This window comes from Ptychodera flava, chromosome 1, assembly GCF_041260155.1.
Source record: "Ptychodera flava strain L36383 chromosome 1, AS_Pfla_20210202, whole genome shotgun sequence".
NCBI classification, from domain to species: domain Eukaryota; kingdom Metazoa; phylum Hemichordata; class Enteropneusta; family Ptychoderidae; genus Ptychodera; species Ptychodera flava.
The window spans coordinates 34547800-34558631 of NC_091928.1; the positions used below are offsets into that span (position 1 = coordinate 34547800).

At 39.2% G+C, this 10832-nt stretch overlaps 2 protein-coding genes across 2 annotated transcripts; both read left to right on the forward strand.

Annotated features, from left to right (window-relative positions):
- The first annotated feature begins 2391 nt into the window (after nucleotides 1–2391).
- On the forward strand, nucleotides 2392–7055 carry LOC139135891 (uncharacterized). The gene is made up of 3 exons (XM_070703668.1): nucleotides 2392–2856; nucleotides 5463–5672; nucleotides 6886–7055. Exons 1-2 carry the CDS (start codon nucleotides 2587–2589, stop codon nucleotides 5658–5660), a joined length of 468 nt encoding a protein of 155 aa, XP_070559769.1. The 5' UTR covers nucleotides 2392–2586; the 3' UTR covers nucleotides 5661–5672; nucleotides 6886–7055.
- LOC139144267 (thyroxine 5-deiodinase-like) lies at nucleotides 6952–8081 on the forward strand. Its single transcript, XM_070714936.1, has 2 exons — nucleotides 6952–7058; nucleotides 7805–8081. The coding sequence occupies exons 1-2, from the start codon at nucleotides 6952–6954 to the stop codon at nucleotides 8079–8081; spliced, it is 384 nt and encodes a 127-aa protein (XP_070571037.1).
- The last annotated feature ends 2751 nt before the right edge of the window (nucleotides 8082–10832 follow it).

Here is a 10832-nt window from a genome sequence, read left to right on the forward strand (position 1 = left end):
TTGAAAAGATCAAGAGCGAAAAGCATAATTTGTTTCTTTTGTACCAAAATGTGTACGTGACCCCTTAATTTTATTCGTGAGTTCGAAAGAGAATGGTTGAGGCGCATGCTGCCTTAGAAAAAGAACAAGAGCAAACAGCATATACTTTTTTCAGTACTTTTGCCTCTTTTTCATTTTTTGTGCCACTCCCCAAAACTTTATTGTATACGCTACCCGTATGTCATGAGAATTTGACAGTTGAATTCAAGCGACCAATGTCGATGAACCTATATAAACAGGGCGTGTTATCGACTGAACTGATACGGGTCATTATTGAACGCTCAGCCTTTCACCATTTCCATCAATACAGGTCGAGGTAAATAGGAAACAAAACGGAGGTTGATTCCAACAATGATGATGAAAGGGTTTTAGGAAAGTTGTCAATGAAACCAACCAAAACAAAAACCTTTAAGGTAGTATGTGCCTCGAAAGTGAAAGACTTAAAATTTTGCTCAAACTTTCCTTAAGTAATCTATCAACCATTCTCTTTCAAAAATCAAGAATAAAAATCGGGGTCACCGTGCACATTTTGGTACTAGAGAAACAAATTACCCAAGATTTACCGATATTTAAAATTCAAAATGGCCGCTATCCCCGTGTTAACTCTATGAAGCAAAACAAAATTTTCGAATTTCGAAAGACTAAGCCGGTGAAAAGTTTTCTTCCGCCCAGAGCTTTAAGATTGACCCCTACAAAGGGTATATCAAAATTGCAAAGGTTTGAGAGTCCAAATATCTCTCCTCGGGGTCTATTCTACCTTAACAGTTTTGAAACGTTATAGACACCAGTCCCTTCGAATCAACACTCGAGTGGCAAGGTACTTTACACAATTTACATTTTCTTTGTTTTTCTCCAGCATTACCATCATTTTACTGACGTAAAACTCTATGATAGGGTTAAAAAAGCCAATTCACTGCCTCTGTTGCTTTGTCGGATAAAGGAAAAATGTTTTCGTCATGTGACCAAAAAAGTTCAACGTCCGAAGACTACTAAATGGTGTTCGGTCGGGCGCCCCGCCGTTTCAATCGATAGGTAGACATCGGAGTGTGAAAGGCGGCGACCATGATTGTGGTCTCGCAATTTAGAACCCCGAAATCCTAATAATCACGTTTTACCGAATGTGCAGGTCAAGGTCAAGGCGTTCCTTCTGCTCTGCCGGAAAATACTTGTATTGATCACGTGATTGACTTTCTTAGGCATGCGGCCACCTACCGCCGTTCGATGACCCGACCTACTTTAAATTCTTCAGTGATGTTGGTCTACGATATCGGCATGTGCAAGTCTGATGAAAGCTCCATAGCAACCACCGGGATACGAGGCTTTTGAATGATATAAAGACATTGTGCGCGACCATACGACATCTGCCTTTCGCAGATGAATGCTAAGCCAAGCTAACATTTGGATTTTTTTATATTACTCGGTATACATTTGCCAACATTGGCTGAAGTGGCTCGTAAGAATGCAATCTTCATTCTATGAAAACTTAAAGATATGTCTGAGGTTATCGATGTGTCACAAAAAAGACACACAAAATGTATGTTATGTGACAAAATACGCTTATAAACATTTACGTAAACATGACATTCTCTTCTATCGAGCTTTTGTAATATTATAATAATGTTGGGTATCCATACAGTGATTTTGAAATCAGTCGAGCGATATTTTTTTCTTTACCATGGCAACAAAACGAAAAAATTCTGAAACTCACTCGAGACTTCAGTGTAAAGTGACTACTGTGCGAAATCAGGTCAGAACTGCGAACAGCACAGTCGACTGTCGAAATCACCATCTATAACGGGTAAGAACATGATAATCATAAGCTTACACATCAAATGCGTCGCCAATCTTGCATTATGACTTTCCACGCCTCTATTCATGGTCGTTGAAATGGTCGAGCTTGGGATACAGCGAACTGGTTGTAATTGTTGAACTCTTTGTTAGAAAAAATAGGTATTGTAAATTATGAGTTCGAAAGAATTTATTGCTTAAAGAACAAAACGACGCCGATCCTTTTATGTTTCACATTTTATGTGCATTGTCCATAGGGCAGTACCACAGGTTGTGACCTATTTTCAGCGTTATTGTGTATTTATCCCTGTCGTGGTTCACGGCGTCAGGAAAATGATCGTGTGTCAGTGAAAGGGTAACTTGTTGATGACGTAGCAGGCCACATAGTAGTAATTCTACTGAAAGTAACCCGGAACTAATTTCAAGTTGGCATGTAAGGGAAAACATGCATTGGCAACCTCATAACAGTGATTCAAATATGTCAATGCGCCATTTGCGGTTGTAAAAACCGTCCTGTTTTTTAAGTATTCTGCCCCTATCATGGAAAAACGTATACTATAAAGGTAGAGTGAATACCATCCATTAAAGGCATATCATAGAAACAGTCTACCCCAAACATGGGACTATGTATCCGCGAAGCGGGAGACCATTTGCCCGACGACAGTACGGCCATTGGTCACCTGTCCCCGTCCATTGTGTGGCCAAGAATATATATTGTGTCGCAGTCAGAATTAAGCTCAAACACTGAAGCGACACAAAATGGATGTACTACGCGACCGCGATGTCGCCATTAGATTCGGGACGACTCTACAAGAAAGACTTGGCGACGAAAAGCTATTGGAAATGGAAGACCAGATCTTAGTGGCGACGGAGCAGGAAGCCGCGGAGTTGGTCTCCAAGGCTTCAAAGTTATTCGGTAAGGTGATGACGGAGGTGTTCGAGGAATATGGTATAAGCATGGCGCAAGTTCTGATGTCGCCTGAGCCGTTTCACGAACTCATCGCGGAGTGGCATGGAGAAGATCAAGAGGTTCATATTCCACTTATTACCTTGACCTTCATTGACTCATTTTCTTGTATTTGATTCAAACCAGTACTCGCCGCATTTATGCAAATAACCATACGTACTGTTAGTGAGTGTTTGAAAAGATAATAGAGTAAGGTACCATCTTAAAAAATTGCCATTTACAAAGTTACATTTTTCAGACTATTTTTTCTTGACTAACAAACCACGGAATAAGTATTGGTATAATTAGTTCTGATTAAAGTACTCTAATAACAGCGTTTGTGATTCTGCAAGCATATACTTCAATTGTATTCGCTAAAAAATTGCAGAATGCGCAACTTTCAACAATTCTTTCACCAAATCAAAATTAAAAATCTGAGGTCACCGTGCAAAGTTTGTGGTACAAGAGAAACAAATTACAGAGTATTTGAAATTCAGAAAAGCCATCATCCCTGCAACTCACTGGATACAAAATAAAGTGCTCGATTTTGGAAAAAAATTTAAGAAAGTGAAATATTTTCGTATTGCGAGAGCTTTAAAATGACGCCCCTAAAGCTGTACATAAAAATTACACAACTTTGAAAGTCAAAATATGTGTCCTCGAGGGGCATCTTACCTCACAAATGTGACTCTTTGATTATTTCAAACTATCTACAGTGGGTTTCAATTCGGTGCCACAAATCTGGATGTGATACGGACACATTGAGTGTCCAATATGAACCATTACCTTCGGTATCACCCATTGATTAATTGCTGTCAGTAAACCAGCACGGGGCAGCTCTGTCTAGAGCGATACCTGATCAGTTGATTACACTTCATCATCTATGTAGCCGTTTTTAAAGTCTCAGTTGAAAATTAAAACAGGAAAATATGTGTTTTTTTTATTTTGGTTTCAGCTGAAAACCTCTTCAGCTCTTCAGCTCTTCAGCTGAAATTATAAAAACATACTTCGTCGATCAAGTATAATCAAGTGTTTATCTCTCAGTCCAGACAGACCTACCCCATGCTGGTTTTCTGTAATTAATCGATGAGTAAAAGTTACTTTGAAATGTGTCGTGATACCAAAGCTAACAGTTTGTTTTGTACACTGCAATGTGTTCGTCTCATTTACTGAGTTCTGGCACCGAACAGAAAAAAGCAGCGTACAAGGGAAAGCACACAAACAGTATGATAATTTCAAATAGTCTGTAGGATTACGTTTTTCTCTGTCATTGCCCTCAAACTTCACCTTCTGTGGTTGGATACAAAACAGAGACGACATGAAATTCAAATCCATGTACGATGCACGATGTTATTTGAGTAACCGTTGAAGTATTGGAGCATAGCTATTATTAAATTGCCGAAAAACCTGCTGTAGGATTTATGTTCGTTTACATCTTCTGAGAATAATCTTTTCTTTGACAATTCCCGGCTCAAAATTTCCAAAGCTTTTGTTGTGTGTTATGCACAATCTTTTTCACATAGACATTGCTGTGCTACGAAGATATTCATGATCGTGACTTGTAAATGGTCGGAAATATCTGCAGATATAGTATCTCCGTAGACTGGATGTTTGTGGTTGTATAAATGTGAACAATCGATGTCGTGATAGTGTTGTGTATTCCTGCAAAGTATTCTCAAGTGTATTCCTTGGAAGACGCTTCGCAAGCGTACGTGATGTTTTCGCCCTTTTATCGGCCTGACCCTGTGAGAAGTTTGTGTGTGCCTGTTTGTATCTACGCATCCGTTTCCTCGACTATATACATTGTATTATATGTTATTGCCTGAATACGTGGCTTTATGTGCCCGAGAGCAGGTGACAATTTGCCCGACGCCATAGTCTCCTGCTGCGAGGGCACATAAACCCATGTATTCAGGCAATAATATTTTTATTACATGTCTCTTCACAGTTAATGCTATATGACATTTAGTTACATGCGGGACATTTTCAAACAATTTTACCATTATGAACCAGCATCGAACAGATTTTAACGAAAGTCAAAATAGCAGCGGATACACCGACACATTCTAATGTTGATGACACTCAAGTACACACCTTATTTTTGGTTTCTTGTGGCCGAAACCACGTCGGTCTGATATGAATCACTTGGGATGAGAAGGCATTTTACTTTTACAATCCGCCCGTCCGTTTTTAAGCAATTCCGCGCAAGGTGTGAGAACCGAACAAAATCTTGTAACTTTGAAATAGTCCGCATGCAGATCCAAGGTGGCTTTATTTTGGAGAGAGTTAAATTCATAGAAACAAACCGAAGATTGGTAGTTAGCCGTAAAAGTGAGCAAAGAATATCAGAATTGCGTGATCGTAGTAGGTTACTACGTAACTGTACAAGCGTGAACCAGATATCAGATTAACTGAATTAAAAAATTTGCAGACATATTCAGCTGCAGCGTTGTAGCCGTAAACGTATTTCCAATAGTCTCCTTCGCTCAAAACCCGGGTTTGTTTTCAAACGGAATTTCAGCCTTCTGTAGCTCTGCCGTCACGCTTTTAATGACGTCAGCTTTGTTACTTTGCGCAGGTGATGCAATTCTACCAGAAACTTGTCTTCAAAATTTTTTAATAGAGTTTTGAACATCAGCAATTATTGATGTAACACTTTTGATGTGGTCAACGTTTTTACTTCATACAGGTGATGCAAATCTACGAGCATTTGAACTTCCTGGAAGAAGGTTATGTGGCAAAGAAGTTCAGAAATCCCCTGAAAGTGGGCGACCCGATGATAAATAGCAGCCTCGTCTCTATTGATACAGAAGAGTCGGTGTCTTTGGAAAGTCTTCATCTGAATAAAGACCGCCCTCTAGCGATAGTTGGTTCATCGTTATCCTGACCTCCGTTGAGAGTAAGTTTTAACAACCTTTCCAACGTGGTAAATTGTTAAAAACAGTCACCGTAATGTTTGTATATCTGCATCGTACCAATCTCCTCCCTCATCCATCCGCCCACCCATCCACCCATTGCTCCATCCACCCATCCATCAATCCACCGATCCATCAATCCACCGATCCATCAATCCACCGATCCACCAATCCACCCATCTACCAATCCATCCATTCACCCATCCATCAATCCATCCGCCCGCCCACCCACCCACCCACCCACCCATCCATCCATCCATCCGTCCATCCACCCATCGCTCCATCCATCCATCCATACACCCACCAACCCACCCTCCCAACCATCCGTCCATCTATCAATTCATCCATTCATCCTTCCATCCATCAATCCGTCCATTCATCCAACCACCCACCCTTGAACCCACCCATGCACCCATCCATGCACCCACCCAGGCAGGCATAGATAGATAGATAGATAGATAGATAGATAGATAGATAGATAGATAGATAGATAGACAGACAGACAGATAGATAGATAGATAGATAGATAGATAGATAGATAGATAGATAGATAGATACATACATACATACATACATACATACATACATACATACATACATACATACATACATACATACATACATACATACATACATAGATACATACATACATAGATACATAGATACATAGATACATAGATACATAGATACATAGATACATACATACATACATACATACATACATACATACATACATACATACATACATACATACATACATACATACATACATACATACATACATACATACATACATACATACATAGATACATAGATACATACATACATACATACATACATACATACATACATACATACATACATACATACATACATACATACATACATACATACATACATACATACATACATACATACATACATACATACATACATACATACATACATACATACATACATACATACATACATACATACATACATACATACATACATACATACATACGCATAGGTTCGTGAGCATTTACATACAGAATCACATACTTGATAGGTTTATACAATATGAAAATAGGAATATAGGTAAGACCAATTGTACATTTAAGGACAAATCGTGGCATTCCTCGATTGCTGTCAGCTTATTTTCCTGCCATTTCTGTTATTCTCCTTCTGCGCCCATTTTTTTTTTATTCCTGAAAGGCCATCGTCAACAGTGGCTCTCTATTCAAGCTATTTGAAGACTTCAAGGGCAAAGCGGATTTCGTGATGGTCTATCAACCTGAATCGCATCCGAAGAATGGATGGAGCATGGGGTCGCACTTAAGTCTTCTCGACCAACACAAGACGTTGGAAGAGAGACGAGAGGCAGCCAGGTAAGTTAGTGACGATGTGCAGTCAAAGTCACTCGCACTTCCCGGTTAATGCTCCTACATGCCGTTGATTACGTTGTTTTATTGTACAATAAAACAAGAATAATGCGCCAGTCACATGTCTAGGACGAAATTGTAAGATGGAAAGAAACACTAAATAGTCTTTTCTAAAAGTCACAAGTACATGTGATATTTTATCTATCAAATGCGAACAAGTATAAACACGCCTGAGGGACAGATAATCGGACTCCGAAATTTTTACAATTCTTTTCTGATCTGTCACTTGTGAGGGCTCATTGAAAACTCTCGTAGTAAGAAAATGTTTCGCCGTCTTTGTCTTTCGAAAATCGAAAATTTGATATTTTCCCATTTGGGGTTAACACAACAGTGGCGGCCATTTTAAATTCAAAACATCGATAAATCTTAGGTAATTTTGTTTTTCTTGTATCAAACTCTGCACGGTGACCCATGATTTTGGTGGGAGAATGGCTGAAGGTTTCATTGAGGAAAGATTGATCAAAAGTTTAAATCTTTCATTTTGGAGGTGCGCCACCACCTTAAAGATAGGTTGCCACTCTTAAGAGGTATTGCGAAAATCGCCCGCATCATATTACAATACTGTCATCTTCAGGTCACCGACCTTCAACCGTAGGAGGATCCTTTTCATTCTTTATATCAATTGGTATGTACATATATTGTGAACCAATTCAAAATCCAACTCTTTCGTGTGCAACCTTTGACCTTCGCAGGCTTCTAATGGAGTTGGACACATTCCACACCTTCACAACGGATCTCGCAGACCAAACAAAAGTTCGGTTGGTACTTGACAACATGGAGAAATCGTTCTCCTTGGAGTACGACTCATACCCTAGCCGTGCTTTCATCATCAATGAGGGCAAGGCAGCCCTGATTGGTCGGACCATCGATGACCAGATCAAGCCACGCCAGACCAAGATACTTATGACTGATGAGCTCAGAAAGTGGTTGAAGAAGCATTGTGGCAGTTCATTGTGTACAGTTCTTTAAATACGCAATGAGTTGTCATAATACGTCCATTTACCTAACATTTCGACTTTAAAATTCCTCTTTTAATTTCGTCTCTGAAATGTTTCGGTATTTTGCGAATGAATATGCTGAAGGTTCTTGTTTCACTGTTGAATTATGCAAAAGATGTTCCCAAAAGACTGCTTATAACTGAACCAGTCAAAGTAGAGTCTGTTAAACGGAGCAACTGAATTAGTTGTTATAATTTGTTTTGATGTCAAATTGGCACAACAGCTGTAATTTTTCACATTTTCGTTATCTGTGTTCTCTGATCATGAGCCAGTACAATTTCCTTTTCTTTCTGTACTACGATGAAATGCTGCACAAAATAACAATCGCAGAACATTGCGCTCAATATCCAAGATTATTTAGACTGATGAACCATAGCCAAGAGTAAATTTCGATGGCTGGCATAATTTGAAATAATTTTTACACATGGACAGACCGCGATAACTAGTTAAACATGAAGTTGTTAACCATCCTTTGTAGGAAAAGAACGAGACCTATATTTTGCAAACAGACGTTATAAACGTGTTTGAAATACAACATCCCAAAAGTTACCGCTACTGAAGCTTTCTCGACAGACATATGATTAAAAAGTTGTTCGTGGACTTGAGCGGCTACGAGACTGAAAAGAACCGGCTACGTGAAAAAGTTACATGAACAGTTGTTTTTAAAACTCCACTAGACTTAGTGTACATTCCTTCTCTCTAAAATGAACAGGATGTTTTCTATGACTGACATTGGTAGAACATTTATCGTTTTAGACTACTGGTGTAGTGGATTACTTTGCATTTTCACGAGAACATGGACGATTGTGGATTTCTCAAAGTCCCCTTGACGACAGCCGATTTAAACCATGTCACCATGGAAACGGCTGTCTGAGTTTATATGACTTTTACCACTATCAGTTTATCGTTCTGGATTCCATTCGCTGTTGATGATACATGTACGTATATGATAAGTAACTCACTGCGTTTAGTCAATAGCGCCTTCGACTACGATAGGAAAATGCCAAATTATCCACCGCGATACTAAATTAGGGAAGAAATTTATGGTATGAACGATAGCTACAGATTGTACGCTTCTAACGATTTCGTTGATTGCCTGCAGTAAGCAATGGCAACTTGTAGTCTCACTAATATACATATCCTTCAAACGATAACATTTGTGCAACATTTGCTCATGAATTTCCGAATCTTCAAGTTGAGGATGCCAACTTTATTCCATAGTATTGTTGATGTACGACAAGCTGTGACTTGCTTGGTTGCAATTGAGACAGCTTACGATAGTGTACGAGTTGTATCGTTTGAAGCGTGACGTTTCTATTTGTCAGACAGTCTATCTAATAATTATCAAATAAACTCACTCAGATAAATGTATAGTGTTGTCAGACTCATGCGTCAAATTTGATCGGATAATGGTATACAGCCCATAACCGATTGTCACATTCAAGTGAAAAACATAAGACCATGCCTTCCAAACGTTTAAGTAGCGTCACCTTTACACATATACTTTTCAAGTCTTATGTTTCGATTTTTTAATTTTCTTATTCGACACAGAAAAGATAACTTCTTAGAATTCGTTTATATCACTCTACCTGTCGAGCATTATCACTGTCGACTAGTAAACGAGCCATCGGTATACGGGCGTGTCGTCCACTCTGCACAATTTTGATCGACATGCGCAGTAACGTCAATATTTATTGTTGTTTCTCTATAACGAATAAGTATTTACTTTGCAAAAATTGTTTAGGATTTGTAAAAATATCGATGGCTCCCCTTGTTGCTTTGGCAGAAATACCTAAGAAATATTTTGTATTTCTAAAATGTGCATTATAAAACTTTCTTCAAACCTTACTAGTTTTTGTCTTGCCTTTTTGATTAAAAGAAAAGCGTTCAACTGTTGAAGACGATCGTCAGGAGTCAACCTTACTCAGTTTTCATCGACATGCAGCGACATGCATTATGGGTAAAGTTTGCCAAATGACGATTGCTATCGGGCGAAATCAAATCGATAATGCTTCTCTGGTGCGCAGTTTGACGGGCACCATAAATATTCGGATTGATCACGTGACTTGCATTCTTATCAAATGCAACCTACAAATACCTATTGCTTGACGTCATCCGCGTTGAACTTTGGATTGACATTGGTGTCCGATGAAATCCCCATAGCAACCGCTGGAATATTAACAGACAGTGAGCATATGTACACGCCCATTACCGACGCTGTTAACTTCTCGAGAATGCTCGGCCACGCAAAAATCTGGCATGCCGCATTGCAGTTAGGCTGAAATTAAAGACCTATACGATTTCGAACCCTATCGACGCGATACTCAAAGCGTCATATTTTACAAAACACGCCAATAAACACGATGTTCTTTTCCGTCGGGTTTTGACAATTCATACTTTTAAGGAGTGATACCCACATATCCGTCCCGATGGAGTTGTTTACTGTTGCCAAAGAACACAAAATTCATTCAAGAAAGATCAAGCAAAAGCACCGTACCCCTTTGACGCATGACCCATGGGATGCTCAGCGATCAACCATTAAATTTACAATTCATATTGTGATATAAGTACTTGTTGAAATTCCTTTGTCTGTTGTTGAAATATCTCCGGGCAGGTTGTGCTTTCAGTACTCTATTTATGGTCGCTATACTGATTGTCTGGGGAAAGCGGTAAGCTACGCCGATCCTTTGACCGATGTCCTCATAATGTCCGAGCAGGGGCT

What these genes read in the sequence shown, in the direction of transcription:
- LOC139135891 (XM_070703668.1), top strand. Translation starts at nt 2,587, where the DNA reads ATGGATGTACTACGCGACCGCGATGTCGCCATTAGATTCGGGACGACT. An exon ending in GGCATGGAGAAGATCAAGAG is followed by an intron (nt 2,857 to 5,462) that starts GTTCATATTCCA and finishes TACTTCATACAG; the next exon opens with GTGATGCAAATCTACGAGCA.
- LOC139144267 (XM_070714936.1), top strand. Translation starts at nt 6,952, where the DNA reads ATGGTCTATCAACCTGAATCGCATCCGAAGAATGGATGGAGCATGGGG. An exon ending in GAGAGACGAGAGGCAGCCAG is followed by an intron (nt 7,059 to 7,804) that starts GTAAGTTAGTGA and finishes TGACCTTCGCAG; the next exon opens with GCTTCTAATGGAGTTGGACA.